We start from the raw sequence: 26,206 nt of genomic DNA on the forward strand, positions 1-26,206 counted from the left end.
GGGATCACGCCTTCTCTGGGATCACGCCTTCCATCGCATGAGGGAGTAAAGCCGTTGGCGCCGGTCCGTGATTAAACGAGTCGTGAGTTAGGGTCCTGGGTGGAGTCGCCTCCCCGGGCGTCGGTGATTGGCACAACAACAGTGGCGGAACTAGACTTACGGAAAATAAGCGAGAATAAAAAAAATAAAAGCTAAAGTTTATTTCAGGCCGCTTCTGTCTTCTTATTTACTGCAGCGCCCCTAGTTGTCATCTCATAAAACTATTGACAGCGCTTTGATTCGGATCGGATGGTTTGTTTATGTTGAGGTAGTGAAAATTTTAAAAGGAAGGATCGCAAAAGTCCTGAAGTTTTCAAAATCGACTGTGAATACAGTACTCAAACGTTGCCGGGAGACCTTAACGTGGAGTCGGGCAAAACGTGTTAGGCGTGGAATGACTGAAATCGACGAGCAGAGGTGATTTGAGCATCCTATAATAATGCTGGGATCTCCGAGTGCGATTTTTTGGAAAAGTTCACAGAATTTTGTGGAAAAGAACCACAGCACAGTTCGGCGAATTTGTATCGGAGAAGGCATGCGGTCATTTCATGCCAACAAACACTTCAACAAGATGCCAAAACAAAACATAATTGCCAAAATTCTCACAAGGATAGGGATACCATCCGTCCTGATTTAGCAGGACATGTCCTGATTTTGAAGTCCTATTTGGGCGTCCTGATTTATTTTTTATATTTAAGCATTTGTCCTGGTTTTCTTGAGATATTTGACTTTGTTGTGTGGCAATAAGCAGATTTTTTTCAGAATTGCTCAATAAGTGCTTTCGATTTCAGGTCGCAACGCTCACTGCGATCGAAATTTTTCATTGGTTGAATCTCACTAGAGTAATAAAAAGAATCACTCACGCGTTGACCGTTATCATTAAGCAGCTGCATTTGTTAAGTTTAAGTTGAAACAGTTTTGGTGTGTTGAATTTTTAAAGAATATACTAATGCGTAATAATTCAAAGTGGTCCGATGAAAGTGTATCGTCAGAGATACACTCAGATTTTTACTAGGTATTTTTCTACACGGATTTTCGAGTTAACGGTTTTTTTCACGCGGATTTTTAAATCGAAGGATTTTCAAATTACGCGATTTTATACGCGGATTTCTTTATTAACGCGTTTTTCCACGAGGTATGTATCCCCGCGTAAAAAAATACTGAGATTTCTAACTTCGACCAGATGGTATCCCTACACAAGGAAGCTGTATAATCAAGAAAAATTTGCCCGTAAATTGATGATTCGGTAAGGGACCTGTATTTGTGAAGAGAGAACAAACTCTTCATCACTGGGGAAACAAAAGTTTGCAAAGAGAAGTGTCTTTAGAAGAGGATTCTGCCATTCATTCGATCACCCAAAGGGCTGGTGAAGTTCTAGCCTGACTTTGCAAGCTGCCTTTACAACAAAGATGTCTTCGAATGATGATATAGATTTCATAGACCACTCGGTTTAAAAAAACAAATAAACCGGCCTACACACCTTCCCCATTTCACTTCTTCCGTAACCCGTCTCAAAGATTTGGGCCGAAAGATAGACCCACTAACCACTGCACAATTTAAAAAAAGAGAAACAAATCTTTTTGTACATACATGGTAATTGGTTTCTCGTTAGAAGTATTTCAGGGGCTGATAAAGAGCTACATTTGATGAGAAAACTCTTCTATGCACATGTCCTAACATTAATCTACCCGGAGTTATTCGACTTTAAAATTTCTTGGACACTCTTCCTAAAATGGCTCTAACTTTTAATGTATACCACTAAAAGCAATTCTTTTGGGTTCTTTTGAAAGCCATTTTCTTGGACATTAACTTATAATTCTATTGTCATGTTAATACAGGTCCCTCACCCAACATGCTGTCCTAAAATTGTAATTTCTCGAAAACTAAAGCAAAAAGAGAGTTGGTGTCAAAAAGAAACTTTAAAACGGTTTAAAATATTCAATTTAAGATAAAATACATTACTGTCAACCATGATTTCTGTGACAAAACAACAAAACAAACATTGACCGATTAAACTGGTGAAAACTGCTGCCCTAAAGCTCGAAATAGCTGCCCTAGAAAGGTTATAGCTTTTTAACCATTCCTGTGAAATTTGATGCCCCTAGCCAGTGTAGAAATGCGTCAACCCTACGTGAGAGCGTCGCATAGTAATTGCTCACCAGGTTCGTCGCTTCAACGTTATGTTTACGAAAAAACTTATTTGAGTCTCTGGAATGGCTAAAAACCTAAAATCTAGTTTGAGCTTTAAAGCCGCAACTATGTTGACCAGTGTTATCAAACGCAAATTAAAAAGCAGGCTTGGTATTCTGCTCAATATGTGAGAACAACAGAGTAAATATTCACCGCTCATGTCTTGTCCAGCATCCAGCATTCGAAGAACAAACATGAGTGACGGGCGACTGGATTTTTTTTCTCAGTTTCGAGATGCAAAGTAAACAACGCAGTCTACTTTTTTGCCGAGATGTTACCCTCATTTGATATTTGCTTAAGAGACACACAATGAAAGTCCTGCAGTGAGCTCTGTTGTGTTTCTTTTTTGTATGTAATGGCCTTTTGTGTGAGAAAGCTCACACCTTTTCATTATTACTCTTGAAAGTTAATTCAGATTCCAACGCGGTGTTTTTGCATGCTCCTATGATATACACGAATCGCTGCTCTCTTCAAGCAAGTGCGTCGTTTTGCCCCCCAGTGTGAGAGCAGTTGTTTTCGAAGTGAAATTTCACTTCTGATTCTCTGAAAAGAAACAACAAGCCTGGATGTTGTCAAGTGGTGTAAGGGAATTTCATAGACCTCTCGGTTCACAAAAATCGGCCCATCTCGAAGAATCGGAGCGAAGGATAGATTTTTTAGCAACTTCACGGAAACTATATGCGTGGATACAATACAAAAAAAGAAAAAAAAGAAAAAAAAATAAGTTTTGTTTATTCAATAAATTCGATTTTGGTGGAATACCGACAGAGGGAAGACTTCGATTCTTTTCTTCCCTGCACTCACAGGGATTTGAATTTGCCCCTGACGAAAATTAGACTTCGCAATATCAATCCACTAAATTGTGTGGATTTCTACACTGGTAAACACAGGTCTAGGGCGAAGCTCAAACTGGAAAATATTAAAGATTGTAACTTTTAAACCATTCGTGAGAATTTTGGTGCCCCTAGTAGAGGTAACTGAAATGAGTTTTAAGCCAACGGAGAAAAGACGAACCCGGCTAGCGATTACTCTGCCGCACTTTGATGCACTTCTCTATAAAAATTATCAACTGGATAATTTCGTTCGTTAGCAAGAAAAACAAAGTATAGGCACAGACTTAACAATTTATTAATGTTCATATAGCTTTTTGGGTAGATTTACTGCTTAAACTGTTGCTCACTAACACCCAACGTGTATCGATGACAGTGAAAGAAATCGTTAGAAGAAACAGGGAAAGTGATTGAGGATGACGAAAGAGGTTGTAAATGTATCAATTTCGGCTGAAGTAAAACATGCAGTCAACAAGCCTGCAGGACGACATTCTTCCTTATCAAAAGCAATCATGTGCCTTGCAGACCTAAACTGACACCGTCTCAATTGTGATGCTCTTAAAATTTTCCACATCTCTGTATGCGAAGTTTTTTTCGACATTCCGTTTCCAAGTTTACGTCGAATTTTACGAATTCAACTTGCAGAATGTATACAAGCTTCAAAGCAGAGTACGATTCAGTTTCAAGAAATTAACAAGTGCACAAACTTTTAAACATGTACTGGGAATGTAGGTTGAGTGGCATCCTGACAGAGGCTGTCAACATCGTGGCAGACTCTGTTGACAGCGATACAAACGTTGCTAGTGTTGGGAACGACTAGATAATGGCAACCAAAGACCCAATAACGTGGAGACAATAATTAGATGTCGATCTGCTACCGAAAATGTAAGGTGAGTAACCTCTTGTATTCCGTCTATTTTTTTTACAACGTAGACTTGATGCCATTTTCGAATTAAAGCCCTGAAAATAACGAATCGCTAAATCAATAACTGTATTAAAATATTGCATCTCAGGCACACAAAAAATCCACTAGAAGAAAAAATCACGTTTCATTGAAAATTCGCAAGTGCAAAAAACTAAAATGTGTTCCTTAAATATGTAAGACAAACAAAACAGATTCAATCTTATCTTCGATAATTGAAGCTCGAACTGCCCAAGGACGCCGAGTTTGTATAACAAACTGAACGTTCTTTCGGCCGTTGCTTTGAGGACGTGATCAGCTGCTGCAGAAATGTTACCAGGAAAACTTCTAACAAGGTGAAACCTTTGAAAAACTGTCAATTTGTTCTTTCGGTGTTACGCGAGCTTGCAATGTTCCCGTAAAGAGACCTTAAATGTGCCCGCCACAAAGTGCACCGCGGCCACAGTACCGGATTCCGGGACTCGAGGCCAGGGCAGCAAGACACACCACGTTCACACATGTATCTTTTTCCCAGACAAGGCCGGTGAATAAAAAAGTCACAGCCATGCTGCCGCCAAAATGGCCATTTACTATTCCGCTCTCGCGCCAGTCACCTTTGCGAGCTCCCTCTGCGCCGTAGGCAGACACATAAAATAGCGCAAATGGAAAATGTGAACTGAAAGAACAGCGCGCTCTCGAAGCGCCCGGCCGCCCACTCCCGGAGTTCGCTAGGCGCTCGGGCAGCCTGTTGATGTTATGCGCTGATGACGATTGTTTAGGTGTTTCAAAGTTTCCCGTCCGCCGTTGGCTGTAGGTGTGAGGTGTGGGCCAACAGCAACACAGAGCTGCGGATTTCCACACTCACGTGATATGAATGCTGATGGAGAAAATACACGATCGTCCGACCGTCGTCCTCCGCTTACTGGCCCGTGTGTAGCGGGTGCAATAGAACCCCGTCCCAGCGCACTCATAAACAGTGGTCCACAGCAGATGAAAGATGCTGGAGGTACAATCCTTGGCATCACCAACTTCGAGCAGGGATGGAAAATAGCTACAGGACTGGGTGTTTGCTTGTTTCAGCGACCAGAGGAACGCGTCGACAATGTTTACGACGATGGCTTAGAGCGGAATTTGCGCACTTTATTTCCCCATTCGCTGAATGTATGAACATGTATAAGTTGTTAGTCATATTTGTCGTTAGTATTCTTTACTTCCTAGCAGTGCAGTAAAATACATTTTTCTTTCTGTAAGACGGAATAACTAGACAGGTCGTAGGCTACCTGCAGGTATTATGAGAATTGAGCATGCCGGAAGCTCGGTAAAATACTGAATATTCTCTTGCTAAGCCAAAAACACAATTGTGAATCGGGAAATTCGCTTTCTGTAGCGCCCACTTATTTTCTGACATCTGCTAAAGTGGCACTAAAACTTGTGACAGCGCAACGTCGCGGCACGGGGGAGTAGTGAAAGTCATTTGAGGGTCACTCATCTGCCAACCAACACCCGGTTGCTACTCCAAATGATTTCTACCTTAAAGATCAGCCCGGCTTACTTGAAGACGGCACACAACGGTTGCCTTCGTCGTTGTCGTCGTTTAGAGTTGATGAAAAACCGTAACTCACTTCAATCGTCTACGCTGAAAATAGATCTCACTTTTCCGGTGCGTTGTATTCGACGACTCACAAGTCAGTTGTCTTATTTCGATGTGCCAGTCAAAAGTATTTTCTTTTCACAATGCTTTGATCCGTAGGAAACCTTATCCTTTAATTTTTTTTCATTGAACCTACTTTTCCAGTTTGCCTTGCTGAAATTAATACCTAGCTCTTCATTCTAATTATAAACTGCTCCGAATGCATCGATTCTAGCTGGACAGACTTAATTCTAGTTAAAAACTGTGAGGAAATACTCATCGAATATCTCGATATGAAGCTAGTAGAATTTCATACAGGGTAAAAATTTCTAGGGTCAACGAAGAATTGTCATGTTCGTAAGCTGATGGCTCAAAATTAAAATAGACATTTTTTTTTCGGGTAAAACTATGAAGAAATTAAAACTGATTGAGAACGAGAAAAAAAACGAGAATAAACACCCGTAAAGCAAAAGTTCAAGAGGGTCGAAAGTAAAACAAAACAAAGCCAACAGATAGCGTGTGTACGTTTAATTCTTCCCCGATTTCTTTGCCTGACATCTCTTTCTTTCCTGTTTGTTCGGTGGTAGTTCGAAATATGCTCTACAACTTGCAACTGTGCTGTAGTGGAAAGTGGTAAACTTACCCGAACTGGCTCGGTAGCATGGGATATCCTGTCCTTAGGCCTGCCGCTGTGAAGGGGAATCCTGAAACAAAAAGGTGGGAGAGAGAAAAAATTTGTTAGTTAAATGGTGAAGTTTGGGGGAAGAGGAAAAGCATACAGTTCGAACCTGGCCCGAATGAAAAACAAAAAAAAAACAAGAGTAAGCATAAACAGGCACGTAACCTAGTGTGGGAACGAAATGATAGCGGCAACGATAGTGGTATCGCTTAGAACGGGATCACCGGGAAGAACCGGGGTCTGTCGTACGGCAACGCAGACAGGAACTGGCAGTTTGTCATGTTTCGCCGTGAAGGAAAAATGGAGTTTATGACACTTTGATAAGAGCCAGCAGCGAAGCCGACGTCGGTGACGTTTCCTTCCGAAGGGAAAGAATAAACGTCCGGAAGCGGCCATGAGGGTTTAATTTATGTTGTACATTTTTGATTACCGATACTGTGTCTGTTTTGGTGGAGAAAAGTGATTACATAGGTTAATGAGTATAACGGTGAGAACAGACGAATAGGACCTATAAAAATCCAGCAGCAAAATTTAACGACGGTTATGTGTTAGAAATTCAAGCCAAATTTCGTTTCAGAAAGGTTTACTGTTAATTTATATCAAAAATAGAAACGCATTAAACAGCATAAAAAACGATCTGATAACGGCATTTGTAATGATACAAGAAGCTCATGGAGTTTTATGCCGTAAATACGACAAATAAATATCATGCTGATTTTATGTTGATTTATCAAACGGTTCTATATAAAACCGGTATAAATGTTTTTTTAACCGGAAACTTTTCTCATTTATTGTAGAACTATAAACGGTCTTGAATTCCTCGTCAAATTCAACTTGAACACAGTATAGCACGGTAACTGTCGTTATAAACCCTTATAAATTAAATTAAAAGATAAACAGATGTGAGATTGTTATTTTGACAGTGATTCAACTTCTTTTACGGCAATTTATGTATTTAGGGGGATTAGGGACATGATGAGCACCCTAACCTGATTGTTGATTTGAGGATCAAATAGAAGAGATATTCTAAGGTACCCTCACTGTAAAACTTGATTATACTATTGAAGAATAAACGCACAACTTTAACAAAAATGTAAAATAAAAAAAAGAATTATGGTTAAAAATACAATTTTAATTCAAGCACCAATTAACCATTCGTTCGGGCACTAGGAGAACTCCCTGGAGTATGATGAGAACTCTTATAAACACATACTTTAGTATATTCAAGTACAAGTACTTTGGTGTATTCAAGTGCAACAAGCACACACTCTCTCACACATACACACAAACACTCACAAAAACACACACACACAAACACACTCACACACACAAACACACACTCACACACACACACACAAACACACAAACAGGCACAAAAATGAATCCTCAATTTCCCAATTTCAGATTTTTTTGAAAAATTTCAGGGTTCCAAACATGAATTATATTTTTTTCATTCAATTTATATTTTTGACATTCAATCGTCTAAAGTGGGTACCGTATATTGAGCCATATAAGATTGAATACGTTTCTCCTTTTTTCTGCTTTAGAACGAGAGACATATGCTACGTTTCTCAAGTCTTCTGCACACACGCTTTCGAGATACGCTTTTTTCTTCATGCACTCGCCAGAGCAGCAGCTAACGTGCACCGGCACGCAAAAACTCTTTTGGGTCGCTGAGTACCGTAAAAGAGTACGCGAGTTCCTGCTTGCGAGTAGAAGTACTCGACTAAAATTGCTTGACTTGGAATGCTTAAAATAATATGCTCGAAAACAAAAATGCTTTCTTCATCTACCCGGTTTTGCTTCGTGACAGCCGAGAGTGTGGCGAAGAACCTATAAACTATCACATACAGGAATGTGTGGGGTATCGTTCTGCTGTGTAAGTTTTTACAGCAATCTAATGCAAAACCAGCCGAAGCGAACAACTTCCGGAGTAGTCCGATGCCCTATTCGAGATAATGTTTGCAATCATCAAAGCAATCATCGCAATGCATCCTGAAACAATTGAAGCATTCCATGGAAAATGGGTAAAAAAAAATATTTTTGGCATGTCATTTCCGATTTCGCTGAAACTTTCCACAGTTGTTCCTTTTTGTTGAAGAGGTCATTTTAAAAAACCAGTTCTTCATGTAGACTCGCGACTGCTGTTTCAAAAGGGACTGATGGATAAAATTTTCTATATCAAAAAAACGACTTGTTTGATTAAAATGGTGTCTTCAGCAAAGTTGTAGGTAATAAGATTGCGCTTCTAGAATAAATATATACACTGTAAATTTTTTTTGTGTCAAATTTTCCCAATTGTAACAAAATATTAAATATCTTAGAATCAACCTTTTGATTATTTATTTTTTCACACGTTGAAGATGACAATATGTACTACCATCTGCCAAAATTTGGTGATGGTAAAATGAAAAACAAAGCTAGTAAGTAAGTTATGAACGTTAGAGTATTTTGGCATTTTTTCTCTGAACTTTTTTTTTTTGAGTGTTTTCCTCTAGTTACACATTACAATGCTGTTTATGAGCGAGACCAACATTTATTCTGGCCAAAACACATTCCTTCTACCGGTTTTGTAGAAACCGAATCAAAACTTTCTTCAAACGTTTGTTCTGGCACACATGTTTGATAGCCAAAACACTGGCCATTGAAACCGTAAACTGTTTGCCGAGATTTTCCTTCAGTTCAGTTGAAACCGTACAATGCACTAGCGCTATCTTTCGTGTTACAACGCCATTTAACACAAAACTAAGCATACATAAGCAAAGGAAAAAAAGGAATCAACAGGAGAGAGGACGAGAAAGAGAGAAAAAGAGAAAGAAAGAAAGAGAGAGAGATAGAGAGAGAGCGAGAGAGAGAGCGAGAGAGAGAGAGAGAGAGAGAGAGAGAGAGAGAGAGAGAGAGAGAGAGAGAGAGAGAGAGAGAGAGAGAGAGAGGAAAATGTTCTAGTCGATACCGACGCGAAAACATAAACGACACCGAGAGAGAAAAAAAAGTGATGTGAGAAAAGCAAGATTGAAACGTTTTAAAGGTTTCACGGTGAAACCAAACGTACAAAATGATTAAATTAGGTGCTCTGATGCTGATTTAGCAGTTTCACAATGAATAATTGCAGGTAAGTTGAAAAATTAATGATGTTATATGAGGCATTCCCGAAATGCGGTAGTATGCAAGAATAGGCCATCGGTCCTCCCATGCTTGGATTCTGTCCCGATTCACGTTAATAAAGATAAAAGATATTTCCACTGCAGTCACACTCACAAACGTGCGCCGTCGTCTAATGTTGTTTTTGTTTTTTTTTTCAAGCTGTGAATCGTCGCGTTCATTGCCCATTTTATGCCACTTTTTGTCGATAACAATAGTCAACGCAGCAGGTGTGGCCCTAAAGCTCAAATTAGTAAAAAAAAGAGAATCACGAGAATTTTGGTGCTCCTAGCCACCAACATTTTTTCGGAGATTTAAATGAGTTTTATTGTACACAAAAGTTTGAAGCGACGAACTCGACGAGCAATTACCATGCGATACTTTGACTAAAGTTGACGCGTTCCACAGAAATGGTTTTCACTTTTGTAGACCAGTGTAATGTTTGTGGTTGACAGCGGGCTTTGGTAAAGGAGTAGATGTGTGAAGATTCCTAAAAAATATTGGAATGTTTTACATGTGGTTTCGAGCAAATTGTGGGTCATTCTTAGACTAGGAGTCAATTGTATAATGGCTTTATTGCTTTTTGGCCAATTTTTTTCGAGATCACACCAGATCTCGCCGTTTAATGCAATTTTAGGTCATTTGCCGGTCGAGAAAAAATTTTTGATTGTGCTTCAATTTTTCACAAGTAATTTTTTGGTTAATAAACAAAATGTACACGAACGGATCTTCAAATTCGATGATAAAATTTATGCCATACCGTCATTGCCACCCTAATGCAGAGTATACTCGGTTTCTAAAAAGCAAAGACTACATTCTAACATTTCATCCATATCGTTGATTTCGTGCAGCACTGAAGCCGCTGGAAGATCATAGTTTCGAGAGAAACATGTTTGAAAATTTAGCGTACAAAATTACCTTTTTCATTTCCACGAAAGTCTCAAGACTTCCTTTTCTCATCCAATCTGTTTGGGTCTGTCATGATGAGCAAGCTATACAAGAAAAAATATGCCCACCTGACTGTAAGGATATAGCCGGCACCGTTGTCGGTCTATAAAAAATTGGGTCATTGAACGATGCACGGTGAGGAGGATTACTCCCTGTCGTTTTTTTTTTGACGTAGAATTACGTCTTACGGCAACATATACAGGGGACCAGTTTCATTACAGGGATCCAATTTCAAAAACCAAAACCATCGATAGCGTCACAAAAATTGTCCATTTTCAACCGTTTTAAGCTCAGTCAGTTTCCAACCGATTTTCGTCATTTTTGCAGTAATCGATTGGAAAATCAACCAAGCACCCGTCCAAATGCAGAAAATTGTAATCTGATTGTTCGAACGATTGTACTATTGAAAATTGTCAAGCCTTGTCGAAACGCAAATGTCGACCTCTGATTGGTCGCACAATGCTTCCTTCCCTAACAAGGTCGACAGAATATACCTAGTTGACTAAGAATGAGCGCTTTGTGTTTTATGTATAATTCATTCCATGATTGTGCCGATACCACACGGACGTTGGTTGCTGATCGTGAAGAAGAAAGAAAAGCCGGGTTTCAATTTCTGGCTGATCGCGCTGGGCGCGTTGATACTTAAGTTGATACGTGCGTAAAAAATCTTTGTCAGAGCGGATATCGCGCGCTATCTGGACCATGAAGCGTTTATGCGATAATTGAATGAAATTTGCAACTGCAGCAACCAGTCTTTTTCAAGGCTGCTAAATATATTTGGAAGAGCATAATGAATGGTTGTTACTAAATTGCAACTTTGATTGCAGTTTTAAGCTGCTGCAATTGCGCAGCAATGTGATGTATATTACGATTCATTAACACTGTGCATCACAAGCGGTATATGCGAAACAAATCCGTAAATGTCAATTTACTAAGTTTTCATCATTACAAACCAGTCACTTCTCACAGCATCTCGATCATACTCATGGTTCATAACAATTTACAGAAGGGGCATCTTTGCCGATTGAGGATTCCGGCCTTTCTCTGGTTAAACTCCGTCTTCTTACAGCATCATGAAATACAAACAAACGATACCTTCGGAAAATTAAAATTCTTTCTGCTTTGTTTATTTTAACCCTCTAGTGCCCAATGCCGTCATTTGGCGGGCTTCAGTCGAAGTTCTGAGAAGCTTCAATAAATACTTAAAAAGTGTTTATAATGGTTTATAGTAATTTTATCGAAGTCCGTTTAAAAATTAATTTGGGCACTAGAGGGTTAAACATTTAACAAGGCTGAAATTATTAACTGTTACTGCACAGTTCAATTGTCTGGTAAATACAACTAATATCAAACATTTATGAATTGATTATACGATTTTTTTTATGTTTCTTTCAACAGAGTCGACTTGAGCGCATCGATTAGTGCGTTTTCGACGTAAAATTATGTCTTACGGCAACATATATAGGGGTACAAATTGTAAAACCGAAAGCATCGAGAGCGTCACGAATATTGCCCACTTTCAAAATTTCTGAACTCAGCTAGTTTTCAACGGATTCCGTTTATTTTTAAAGCAAAAATAATAAACGAAACAAATACGGAAAAATATATCGCTTCACACCATTAAAATGATTAACCCTAATCGAGTGTATTTCCAAAGCTATTGCAAAAAATTATTGACATAAGACAGACTGTCGAATTTCTACGTTAACCTTGCGGTCGTTTCGTATAAACAACCTCTTCCACTTTTTTCAGCTTATCTATTGTGCATCTTCAGTGGCTCAGGCCCATCATGGAGTAGAAACCATCGATATGTACAGTCAGAACTAAGCTAAGCTAAGCTAGGCTTTAAAAAACTCTTTGAAAAATTAACAAAACTGATCCAAAATTTACAAAGGTCAAACAACTTTTTAATAGCTAGGAATTGTTACCAGAACGGAGGATCTTTATGATAAAAAAAATCACAAGGGTTGTATGCAAAGCCACGACCGCAAGGTTGACATGATAGAACTACATAAGGTTGTTTGTTGCATTACTTGTATTGAATATGTTTGAAAATTTGTGCAAAGTGCATATACATCACTGAACAGGAATAAAACAAACACTATACTCAAAACACGGCGTTTAGAGGAAGTGCAGGCTAATGTATCTACTATTGATGCTGCACAAAGGCATTCCGAATTACTAGGTCTATAATTTAGTTGACCGTGTTTGGGAAAGCAACCATATAACGGCCAATCAGATCAATCGAAATTTGCGTTCCAACAATTGACGATTTCCAATAATATAGTTGCTTGTCATATTATGCAGATAATAAAAGCTGTTCGGGTGATACTGCTTATAACTTAAGAGAAAGATAATTCAGTACGTTCTGAGACATGTAGATGAAGTTAAATTTATAACTGTTCCAACCTTTGAAGGTGTAAATTAATTTCAGAGAAAATAATAACTCTTCTATTAGGTATTTATTTCATCCTGAAAAAGGATAATTTTCTGTTTGATTCAATATCGGATAAGATGCCACACATTAACACACATCTTCTGCATTAACACAGACAATGCGAATATTTTATTCCTTGTGATAGATAACACAGTGAAAAGCTGTTACACTCAAAACTAGACTCATGTATTCGAACGCCAGCTTCCCAAAACGTTGATGTGTTGTCAAAATGAGGCAACTTTTCATTAAATGCATTAACTAGTGCCTGCTATTGCAGAGACAGCAGCAAAGTGCCCCACTGAAAGAGCTGGCCCAGCTGCTATCGATTCTGATACCCTCTGCAACTGTTGCGCTATCCGTTGCCATGCCACAGTTGTGGCCGCTATACGCTGCCATTGGTATCCGCTGCACTGCTACTGCTGCTGTTAAGGGAGGACTGTTGTAGTCGCTGTCTAGAACTAATATGAGCGTTTTCGGCTGAAATAGGTTCTTATATAAGCTAAATAGCACATTTAAAATTGCAAGGTCTATGATTCTGTCGATCATGCTTGGGAGGCAATCATATAACGACCAATCAGAGGTCGAATTTTTTGTCTCTGGGAAGAACCTTAGAAGATTTTCCAATCTATTGCTGCAAGAACTTACGAAATCCATCAAAAACTAACTGATTTATTAGTATTTGAAATTGGACATGTTTCTCACTTTTCCCGGTTTTAGATTTTCATTTTACATCTCTATGTAGCCGATTATGTAGCCGAACTTCCTGAAAGACGTAGTTCTACGTCAAAAAACATTAGTCTAATCACCCCCACAAATCTGAAATTATATTTGATTTTTTTTTTGCAAAATGGTATTAGAGCGGAATTGACCTTAAGGTTTAATTTTTGTTGCTTTAAGTGTCGCCACGTAATCAAAAGCATCGCACAGGCTCAAACTTTAACATATGATGCAAATGTATCGTAACTGGTGTGATGAAAATATGAAGAGGAATGTTAAACCCTGTATCCGTATTCCGTGCATACAATTTCCTCGCAACAATTCACTTTGACGGAGGTATTGCATTTATGCAGAAGTAAGTAATATCACTGCTGGCTGATATGCTTTGATGTGCTTCAGGAATGATGAGAGGATTTCAATGGATGAAGTAATATTAAGAAGCCCTGGTCATGTTTAACAAAACTGCTACTATCGTAACACTGACTGTTTATTTGACGTTGGAATATGTCTAATTCAGGTAGTCGCTTCAAACAGTCCAAGTTAGGTACAGTTGATGAAGAAATTTGACAATTGTTAGGTTTGTATAGTGTCAATTCAATTTCACGTTAAATTAAACTTATCATCGCGGACTACTTCAAGCACCTGACCATCAATTTCAAACCTTATTATTGACATTAGCTATGCGACGTAATTGCACCCCAACATGCGAGTACCACTATCGATTGATTTTGACCAACAGCGTCTTCGCAGCGGATTTGACCAAAGCTCCCTTCATAATTCTCAGCCAGTGTCGTTCTGTCGGCATACGAGGGCCGAACATTACTACTGTGCAGATCCATCCCACCATCAACATCAGCAGATAATCGAAAAACAACAACTTTTCCAGCAGCGTAGCTCATTTTCCGTGCGGTCTGTAATTGCAGCCGGGTATTTATTTTTTCGATCGTCGTCCATCGTTTGGGTTACTCGCGTTCGTTGAGTTATCTACTCACGCTCCGTATGCCGCTTTTCCATTTTCTGCCTTTGCCCCAATTGGGTGGTTTGCGGGGAAAAGGTGCGGTAAGTAAGAAGTGGGGCGGGCTTTCATGAAAAGCGAAACGTATTCTGGTTTTATTTACATATTTCCATCAGCTGGCACCTCTCCTCAAACACCATCCATCACGTCATCACACGCAGACGAGGTGGGAGATGGAGGAAGAAAAAAATAAAAATGTTGGAAAATTGTTTCCTTTTTATTTCGACTTCCCCAGTCGGCAATATTTCCATTTGGCCGAACTGGTGATTGAATGAGAAGATAGCGCCGTTGTTCACCTGTTGTTCCGGTCGGCCCTGGATGGATTCTCTGCTGGATGCCTTGCTAAATAAGATTAAAAGTTAATCGGGAACGCCCAAGCCACAGTTTACCGGTACTTTGCCGTGTTTATTGTATTTTAAATAACTTTTAAGTTTTGCACAATAATCCAATTACGGCACGGACCGATGCAAACACCGACCGGGGGAACGTCGGGAGCCTTTCGAGAAAACTGTCAGGATTATAATCTTGTCCGTTTTCGGGTATGGCATTTTTTCTAGTATGAGAAACGGCTGTCTAGACGAACGAAGCTGCTGAATAAACTCTTTCGTTTTGACCTATCTGCCGAAGTCGAGGTGCAAACATATTTCAGGTGTACTTCGGTTCCTTAATTTATAAAAGTGCGCATCGTGCTGTTCCGGAAAAGCGATTTTCATTATTATGAAAGCTCCCGTACGTGTGGGCACTCGGTGGGGCAATCACTGTGGGTGGTGATAATTTACAGCCGCTCTCATTTTACTCATACTGAATGTATTCTTATTTGGAGAGAAAAATAAATATTATTGCAAGTCACACAAGAAACGCTAACCCCGATGTTGTTTCATTAGTTTAATGAAGTTTACTGGAAATTGAAAATGTTTCTGGTTTATCCAGCTAGAATGTACATTGTAACGATTTGGAACAGAATTATCGCAAAGGTCTACTAATTGGATAAAATAAATAGTTTCAGTTACTGTTCAAATGGCAGAATCGTAAATTGAAGCGAAAAAGAGTAAACAAATCATCAAGAGAAATTGGTTTCAATTGCCATTTATGGATTTTTATCGCCAACCCGTCTGAGCCCAGCTAAATTCTGTTGTGTACCACACCAAGTACACACGTACATACCCATATGCCCAAACCTGGCAAGCGAAAACTTTAGTGCCAAGCAACACAGCGCCAGCAACGTCGCCGTCATCCACGGGGCTTCTCCCGCGGAGGGCACTACCTCCGACGGCTAACGCACTGGTTCCAGCCGGTACGTAGAGACTGCCAGCGAATTGATGGTATGTATGTAAATAGACGATGAAAAAAAAACACTTTTTATTGCCATAAACTTCAGCAACATGTGTATTTTTGTTCCTTTTTTCATTCCATCCCATACCTCATACCGCATATCCGTACTCTATTGAACGAGGAAGTGTAAAATAAATTTCTAACATATGATTTGGCGTTCGAATTCAAGCTGTGAAGGCAATTTTCCTCGGGCGGCCAGATGTTGGTGGTTCCCGAGAAAGACCGAAAAATCGAACAGAAAACCCAGCCGGAGATTTGGTTAGCTTCGTCCGGGACAGTTTGGCGTTTGAATGTCAACTCATTTCGAGCTGCCGTGCCATTGCTACCGGCGGGCGATAGTTGCAAAGAGTAAGCATTTTTCTGCATTTCGATCGTGATTATTTCCGCTTGGGTGCACTAATTAAAATGAATTTCTCTCCCCCCGAGAGTTGTTGCAGCTCGTACGACCAACGCGACGAATCTATAAATAAAATCTGGTTCATTTGGATCTTGGCAAAGATCGAGCGTAACGACCGCAGTGACGATCATCGCGTCAGATTGGTTTCTGCAACAAAATGTCTTCTTACGGACGAAACGCTCGCAGAGAGCGAGAATGTCGAAGGAATAAAAACTTTATCGTGGTAATTATGTTTCGAACAGTGCCTTTGGCGTAGTTTGTCATGCTGCATCGCTCCAATTAGTTGGATTATTCAAAATGAGTGGTAAGCATTGGAGATAAAATTAATCTTAACGCAGTGTTTTATGACAAACACAAAAATCAGAGGACAAACTGAGGGTTGTGGCTTCAAGAGCAATCATTTTGAAACGGTGGTGGGCTGAGCTACCAGATTGTCTCTTTTAAATGATTTACTGGTGCGGTATTGTGAAATTGGCTAATAGTCTATCAATGTATTTACCTATCTAAATTCCCCTGAATGATGTCTTTTATCATCACTAGGTAACTTAACCTTAGAATTATTTTACAAATTGTACAAGAATGCTATTTGAAAGAAGTGGAAGGAAAAAAACTAGTGTTTTGAGAAGGATGCGATTCCGCAACAAATGTTTTTATGGAATTTACGAATTCAATGCAAGAAAGATTAAAAATCAGTTGAGAATTACTCCTAAAATGGAGGGATCACAGTTTTATTCCAGTAGGACGTTGCCGTATTGTAAATAACAAAAAATCAATCCATCTTTTCAGGATGCATTTTACCAAATCAAACATCCTAATTCACCTTCCCAATTTACCCCAAGCTTTCGCGACTTACCGGGTGTGATGTTGCCTCGTGGTTTCGCGCCCAGTATGGCCAAATTGACGTTCGCTTTCCGGCCGTCGATGATCGGATTTGGTTCTTTGCACGCCCGCTCGGCACTCATTCTGTCTCCCATGATGACCTTTTGTTTCGGGAACAAACGAGAAAAGAAAAATAAAGTGAAGTGAGTACAAAATTAGAACCAGCCCCTCTGTCAATCAGTGTTCAGTGGAACAAAACCTGGCGTTTCAAAAACAAACTAGACGAAAAAAAAAAACGAACACAAAACATCAAAAAACTGAAAGGTGAAACTTACGAATCCGTAACCCCGGCTTTTGTTCGTCGTTCGGTCCGTTATCACGACGGCTTCCTCGATGTCGCCGTACACGGAAAAGTGTTCCCGCAGGCTTTTGTCCGTAGTGTGATACGGCAGGCCGCCGACGAATAGTTTCGTCCAGGTTGTGTCCTTCTGCTGAACACCAGTCGTGGCCGTCGCTGCCGACGGTACGAGCGCGAGCGCATCGGCCGCGTCCTGAGACACTTGCATTAACATTTTTTTTCTTGGTTGCTTCTGTTTGACTTGCGCTACTTCACCGCGCGGTTGTTTTGCTATTTGTGTTTAATTGCCCTACGGGTACTTTGTTAAAGTTTTTTTTTCTTTGCTTGATTTTCCTTTTCTGCGACTACTAATTTTTCGCTGACAGTTGGCAGTTGTTGGTCGAAATTCTCGCTGCACCGCTTGGCAGCACTCAAAAAGCGATGCGCACAAAACAATTTTTCTTTATTAACACAAAATGAACAAAAATCACAGATTGAATTTCTTTCTTTGGCTTTGCATTTGGGACTTGAACTGCGTTTCTCACTCACTGGGGAGGGTTATTGATGGTTGGTTTGAATTAGTTTTTTTTTCAAGTGATTGTAGGTGTGTTTACTGTTGATATTTTATTGTGTACTTTGGTTAATAAAACACATTTGATGAGATCCGTTTAAATTGCACTGGCTGAAATGAGAAGAAGAGAAAAAGAAAACACGTTAGTTTCTGACGTACATTTTGTGGAGCTCATCAAACAGTAATTATAGGCAAATACTGGCTTATTGTAACTGCTCGCTTTTCGACACAATGCTGGGTTGTCTATATATTTGGTCAACATGTTCCAGTTAAATCGACAAAACCATCCAAACCTCAACTCCCAATAGAAAAAATCACTCAGACCAAGCCGGTCTGTTCCGGTACCGCGTTAGCAGAGGGAAGCAATAACTGATAAACTCATTCATGTGTGACCCCGGCAATAAGAATAGCTGGGGTGAGGGATTGCACCCAATTTTCGTTTGCCGATAGAATAGGTATTGCGCGTTGCAAGCCAGTCGGAACCAGAATCAACAAAACCAAACAACAGAAAACAGAGAAAAAAAAATACATCCTCTTCAGGTAAAGAGCCGGCTCACTTCTGTGCTGGCCAAGTACATAAATTATAACGAGACGCAAGCAGCCTGCCTGCAACGAATGGACGATTGTGAATGGGACTAATGAAAAGTACAAGCCGGGAATATGGTATGGGGAAAGAAAAATATAGTGCAAGTACTAGTACCTACGGTTCCCTTCCAACGTAGCATAGAGCAAATACTCGAAAGTGGTATATTCTTCTGCGCGCCCTATAGAGAGGCATGTATTGGCTAGGCTGGAAAATGTACCGCTGGGAATAGCTGGCAGGAAAAGCTGCTGACAGTCCGTCCAGTTCAAACCAAAATATAGTGCAGGACCCACTCCAGGATACTTCCGATGGCGAACAATGGGTTCAGGTTGTGTAAATTTTGGGTCAAAAATTGATTCGAACAGCACAACGACAACACGTTTATGATAACTTCGTGATTATATTGTGAAGAACATCACTCATCGTATGATCAAATTGAATCTGAGCATAGTAACAGCTTTAACTTATTGAGAGCCTCCAGTATCAGTACAAAGTTGCAAAGCTTTTTTTTGACGTCATAATTTTCAACAGATTTACCAACATAAGCATGACAAAGATAAAAAAATTTGCGAAGGTCACTGGCATTATCTCTTGTAGTATTATTCGATAAAAATTTGTATAACACATGCTCTTCCAAAAAAAAGGCTTCAAAAGCGCCTAATAATACCGAGTTGATTCGGGATATTTAAGTTTTTTTTTCGCGAGATGCTCACCTTTGTTCAGTTAATACTAATACTAAATACTAATAAAACCGCTAGAGGCATATAACGTAGGGATACCATCTGGTCAGAGGTACAAATCAGGACATCTAATTTTTGGCACAAATTTGATCCAAATTATTTTTATTCTGGTTTAAACTGGTGGTATGTGATTTGCACTTCAAAATGCTATTCAGTTGTTCTTATTTTAACATGTATCTCGAACGATACAATTTTATCAAGCAACTTCGAAGTTTAAGGAATTTGTATTTCGCCAAAGAATTCAGCACACGTAAACTGTTTAAAATTAAATATAAAAATTGTCAAATGTTCAACACTGTTCACTTTCCTCAGGCTTAACCAAAGAAATAATTTACGCAGTGAGCGTTGTGTGGTCAAGTATCAAGATTTATCTGAATTATCTACATTATTGAACCTGTATCAAGATAGACAGGTTTAATGTCTAATCTCCTTGATATTTCAAAAATAATGCAGATTTTTCCTGATTTTGGGACCGATTACAGGAAACAAGGCGAGCAATTTGCCTCGTCTAGAGTCACTGACGAGCAAAATGTTGTATTAGGAAACGCGAGTGAAACTTGGCTGGTGACAGCTGAGTGGAGCAGTTTTGCAGACGAGCTACTCGTCCGAGATCCAGCCGACTCACCATCTGTTATATCTAAATTGGTTAGGCGAATAACTCGCTGCTCACTTCATTGACTGTAATAGGCCCCTTTATTTCCTCCAGCCCACAAAATGGTCATCACTTTAAATTTTACAATTTTGCCTCATAAAATGTTACTTTAAGAATTTTATCGGAGAGAAATGTCCTGTTGTTTCTATTTTTACCAGCGACGAAATCGAGCTGGCAACCAGAAATAAAAAAAAAATACTAAATACAATCTCCTACAATTTCTAATATCAGGTAACATTCACGTTTCTGTTAAAAACTTACCGACTTGTGCCTTGCAATATGAGCTTGGTGATTGAAGGTAATTGCCTGTCTTATAAAAATCAGGACAAATGCTAGAATATGAAAAATAAATCAAAACGCCCAAATATGATCTCAAAATCAGGACGGATGGTATCCCTAATATAACGTCACAACTAAAAACACATCAGCTAATTTCAAACAGCTCTGTAGACTCTGTAAGCTCGATAGAGCTGACAACACTGGCACACAGCTTGACGGGAGGAGAAAATATTGCTGTGAAAAATATCAGTCTGAGAGCGTTCAATGTTTTACGCTAAATCCACAAGTGCAAATTGATACAGATAAGAGCTCTGATGCTGGTTTAGCAGTTTGGTGATAATTAATTGGGTCCTAAAGCTATACCAGTTTTATATATCATTTGAAAAAGCCGCGTTTGGCAAAACGTGATGTACGGTATATGGGAGAACTGTTATTTCGAGCAGTTTTTTATTCTTTATTTAACGCTCGAAGGACAACGATAAACTTTTTTTTTAAAATCACGTTTTGCTAGGAAATATGCACTCTTCCAGCTTATATAAAACCGTGTAAAACTTTAAGACCCAATTGCAGGTTAGTCGAATGTTGGGAGTCATGAGGGAGTCATGAGGCATGAGGGAGTCATCAGTCCTTCCATTCAAGGATTCAGTCTCATTTCACCGTAAAAAAACTAAATTCGCAGCGTAATAATTAGCAAGCGAGTTCAGATATCACTTTGGAAAATAAAAACAAAATTCTAGAGGAAAGAAAACACAAAATAAAAATGGTGCAGAGGGGATCACTAGGTAAGCTTTCGAGTTGAAAGTTGAAACTTGATTCATTAAATGACACAGAACTTTATTTCATATAACTGTTAACTCGATTCTAAGATGTTTTAAAATACAAATCAGTTTTATACTATGCATGAGAATCTTTGTTATACGAATAATTTTAAAACAAAAAGGTCATGGGATTAAAATGTTAACCTTCGAAATTCTATTTTTAAGAAAGGGAAAAAACAACCGGATTAAATCCACTATGGCAACTTACAGACTTACAGTTTGCTGTCAAATGTCGAAATGAGCACTGTAGCTATTATTCACTATTACATATTTTGAAATATGTGTCGAATTTTTGGTGGCTCGCATTCACGTTGCATTTCTCTCTCGCTTTCGCTAATGTGGTATGAAAAATATGTCTGTACCCGGGCCCGGATTTAGAGGGGGTCAAAAGAAGCAAATACCCCGGACCTCACGGCTTGGGCCCCCCTAAGTTCTAGTCTGCAAGTCAGCTATTCAAACTCTCGAAGCCAGAGTCACAGATTTTTATCAGGCATAACTAACGTTTGTTATATATTTCCCCGTTCACGGTCAGTCCGGAGCGAAATAAAAGCGGCTTTGACATTACTTTCTCACTGGTTGTCAGCAACAGCAGCACCTTCTTGAGGAACCTGGTGTGTGAAATGAACTTCTCAGCTCACTTCGTGGGAGAAGTAAAATACGAAGTGCTCTGCCAGTCGTTGCCATCCAGGGTAAGATAGGTCTCGTCGTACATTACCACCGCTAAGTCGCACATTACGTTGAATGTATGGAAATGCGTGACAAAAATCAAAACAGCCGTTCCAGTCATTTTTTCAATTGGTGTAACATGAAAAATGTTTAGTACTGATAAAAGCTATTATTTGCCTAAACGGCGAATGTAAAATAATTAATCGCAAAAGTGTCTCAAACGCCGTTTTTTATATAGAAACATAAAATGATAATTTTCGTAGAATATTATCCATTTCGAGATAAAAGCATGTTTCAATATTTTCTATGCGACAGAAAAGTAACCTATGCGCCACCCCAATGAGTTTTCATTTTTTTCATTTAATTCCCCATTAATTATATTTATATACGGTTTACTATTGCACAACGTCTAGATATAATTTATTCGGGATTTTTTTTTTGTGTTTGACATATAAATTACGTGTTATACATAAAAATAAGAGACAGATGTACGTTACATTGCTCATACTTGGTTGCAGTAATTTCCAGGTAGAACAGCAAACTTGAGCAATGGCAATCACTTCCAAAATATCATGGATAATACAAATAAAGAGAAGAAGAAAAATTTAGAGAGGTACTTTGGGGTACATTTTTTGACGATCGATTTAAGCGCAATTATCTTTTTTCTTTAAGCATTAAGAAGCATGACCAAAAAGCCATTTACTTCCACATGCACTACGTTTTGTCTCATTAGTAATATGTAAAATGTAGTAGTTACATGCCTCGACCGTTGCCATTTCGGTTTTTACTGGATAATATAGAGAGTATATAAAAAATAGTTTGAAAACTACGGAGATTACTTGAATATAACGTGTCACTTGAATAGTTAAAACCTCTTCACAGTAAATGCGTTTCAAAACCGTATAGGTGAACTTACGAGGTTAATAATATCATTACAATATATCTCAAATAGGGGAACTGCTCCATTATTCATCTCATTAAGCCGATATTCACGAAGAATGCACGGATTAAACAACAAATTTTTCATGAAATCATTGAACAAATAAACAAAATACGATTACGTGCTCTTGTAGAATCGTTTAGTATTGTATATTTAATAAACTTAGCTAGATTTATCCTGAATTTTGTAAAACAAACCATTTTGCACAACGCTTCCGTATATATCTCAAAACTTAAATCACTGCTCAATTATTAATCTCACGACGCCCCCATATTCATCACACTGCGATGCACTGTAAATCATGAAAGAATCACATTATCGTGAATGAACGTAGCCGCAGCCCGTCGTAGTAGGTTACCTAGATATCCGCTGTAGTTGTTTACGTGCAAATATGGTAACCTAGATAATCACTGCAGTGCTGTCCATTTACGTCAATTATGTCGGAATGATTCAACATTTTCAGTATGATTTGTTCGTACTAACAGAAACCGATTTGGCAACTTTTGATTTTCTTCAACGCCGTAAAAACAGATGAAAATACATACAGTTGAAATTCAGTAATTGTAGAAATTCATCTCATATATTTCTGCTAATTCAAGCTTGTTTTAGGAAATTTGAGGTGAATATTTCAAAGATTAAAGTATTCGTAGTGTAGTGAGTGATTTTGTTTACTGATTAAAATAAAAAGTGGTCCGCTAGTGATGAGAAAAACTTTGGTTGGCTGCTGAACGAGTCCCGTTGCAACCGTACAGAACAATGCGCGAATTTTGTTTTCTGAGGCAGGTGATTGAAATAAATGAGTTTTTGAGTGCAGATGCCTGACTATTATATCAAATTTAGAGTTTTTAAGTGAGTTTTTGAGGATTCTACTTAATGAGAAATCTAAAGTGAACTAAGAAGTATCCATTCCATGGATTAGCAGATCAATTTAGTTAGAAAATATGCGTTTTTTCCTGTTTTCAATTGTGTTTTCATGTTGTATGAGATGAATATATGGGCTGAGATGAATAATGGAGCAGTTCCCCTATGTATAAAAAATATCAACATATGAAATTGGTTCAATAAGAAATTCCCTTTTTCGATTTTTGTCTATGGAACGATGCACTGTGCGTCGCGATTCGCCAGGAAAATTTTCACAAAATTATTCTCACATCAAAGGTCTAGTTCCTCATAAAATCCTATCAGATTTTGTTGTAATCGTATTTTTAGTTTTCATGTTATTTATCAAAATGTGAAAATCGCGAAAGTTCATTATCTCAGAAACTACACGACCGATTTGAACAAAACTGGTTTTAAATTAACGAGCTACCTAAAAACCCTTAACTTTTGAATTTCATAAAGATTGGACATGTGGTTCAAAAGTTATGGAAGGAAACGTTTTCTAGAGAGTATTTAATCTCACTTATGTTTCTCAGATATGGCTGAGCCGGTTTCCACGAAATTAGTGTCAAATGAAAAGTCCAGCTGCCTCATAAAACCCCATTGAATTTCATTGTTATTGAACTGTAACTTTGTCTGTAATGTATCAAAATGTGAAAATTATGAAACTTCATTATCTCAGATATTACACAACCGATTTAAACAACACAGTAAGGTCTTTTTTACACGGTTTTTTTAAGCGAGTTGCTTTTATTAATTACTTAAAAACGGTACAAGATATCGACCTCATTTCAATCACGTTTTCCGTTTCAGGCCTTTAGGTACCACCAGTTCTCAAAAAAAATCACAATTTTTGGTGTAAATACTGAAAATTTAAAATATTGAATTTTGGTCAAACATTTTAAAACGGTTTTCTTCGTTATATCCGCAACTCAAAAAAGGTTTTTTACCCGATCCCATACAAATTTGGAACGCATCCCTCGTGTAAAAAAAAGACCTTACTGTATTGGTATCAAATGAACGGACTAGTTGAGATTTAACTGATGAAATATGATGATTGAACACGTGGTTCAAAAGTTGTGAAAAGAATGTCATATTTGAAATAGGAGAAAAATTCTTCTATAAATAATCGAAGCTAAAATGATATTTAATCGAATGATATAAAATCGAGTCCAACCTAAATATGAGTACAGTGACGTTTCGATTGTACCACTATCAAAAACAAATTTTGCGTCATATATTTGAAACATATTTATTTCATGTTATTCGTATGGGTTAATGTATGTTCATGTGTGTTTGAATGTTATATTTTAAATGTTTGGTATAGTTTCACTGTTGGCTACCAAACAATTGTTATTTAGGATGAAAAATAAATCTATTTTAGCAAATAATAAGTTTAAATGAGATCTCACCGCTTGGTGGATTAATTTGGGTTTTACTCTTTGATCATTGATATCCCGGCCAAGCGCACCGTTTTCGACGCGATGCGGTACCGTTCTTTGAACGCACACGCTTCTAAACGGAGTAGCTACACTGTTTTCGCTATCGCAGTTTTTGCTGACTCATGGGTTACTTTAATTGATGCTGCATGGCTAGTTTCGTCAGTGCGTGTGAAGGTAAATCCATGAAAAATCGGCATTTTTTGTCTATTTTTTTAATGGAAACGTTGTCGAAATCCCGTGTTATCTAAAGAATCGACTTTCTGAGTGGAAAAGTGGGGGAGGGGGGGGTATGTGTAATGTCCACGGTCCATATAAATTTTTTAAAATCTATATGAGCAGCAGTTGTCCACGGTGGTGGGGGGGGTTCTTGAAATCGTTAAAAATCTGTCCACGTGGTATGTGGATGGCCCCTTTCTAAAACCACTGGTATAACAAATCTATATCGAACATCTCAGTTTCTGTGATTTTTTTCTTTAGTCGAAAAAGTGAAAATTTAACCGCTCTGATGCACCAATTCCTGAAGATCGATTGAACTGGAATTTTGACAAAAAGTGAGTTAAGCATTGTTTCAATGAGCTGCTAAAAGTGTCGACGAACTCTTCAGATAAACAGTTCTTTCGAACCAGTTGATAGCGATTCTCAACTAGTACTTGCTGGAAGAAAAATTAATACACTTGCTGCCTACACCAGAGTTGAGTGAAACAAGAGTAGTTAATCATTCTAGTGCGAATACACAGAAGTGCACTACGGTGTGCACTGCTGAGATAAATTCGATAGCAATTAAAGAACATGCGCAACGGACGGCTGAATTTTTTTCAGTTTCGAGATGTGAAGTAGGTAACCCAATCTACTTTCGTACCTAAAGATTGAACTTGGGGAAAATGCGACACTTTGTTTTAGGTATAACTTTTTATCGCGTGGGTAAAAATTAATGAAATTTCGGATAATACTAGTTTAGAGTGTTATGTTAATGTGAGCAAAATTTTATCGCGATCTGTCAAGTAGTTTCCGAGATGCATTCGAAACAAAAAAGGCTACGTCAGCAAATCTTGGGCGTGGTGGTCTATAATCCCAGTCAGTTGCACATTAGATTGGCTTGGAATTCGCCATTCCACCGTGTCCCGCCTTGTGAAGATGTTCCGGGAGACGATGACCGAGCGGCGCGCTGAAAGCGGCCGAAAACCGAAAACCGAAACGGGAGGCGCGGAAGATAAGGCAGTACTT

The 26,206-nt window shown here is 38.6% G+C and overlaps 1 protein-coding gene across 3 annotated transcripts in view; it reads right to left on the reverse strand.

The window, feature by feature from the left end:
* Positions 1-26,206, reverse strand: part of LOC129720174 (RNA-binding protein 24-B-like) — a 183,915-nt gene that overhangs the window by 41,191 nt on the left and 116,518 nt on the right. For all 3 annotated transcript variants that reach the window (XM_055671612.1, XM_055671613.1, XM_055671611.1), the window contains exons 2-4: positions 17,411-18,094; positions 17,110-17,236; positions 6,234-6,294 (exon numbers count right to left, since the gene is read on the reverse strand). In XM_055671612.1, coding sequence (XP_055527587.1) covers positions 6,234-6,294; positions 17,110-17,236; positions 17,411-17,647 — 425 coding nt within the window. In that variant the 5' untranslated portion in view covers positions 17,648-18,094. The remainder of the gene's footprint in view (positions 1-6,233; positions 6,295-17,109; positions 17,237-17,410; positions 18,095-26,206) is intronic.

The sequence above is a fragment of the Wyeomyia smithii genome, chromosome 2, assembly GCF_029784165.1.
Source record: "Wyeomyia smithii strain HCP4-BCI-WySm-NY-G18 chromosome 2, ASM2978416v1, whole genome shotgun sequence".
NCBI lineage: Eukaryota > Metazoa > Arthropoda > Insecta > Diptera > Culicidae > Wyeomyia > Wyeomyia smithii.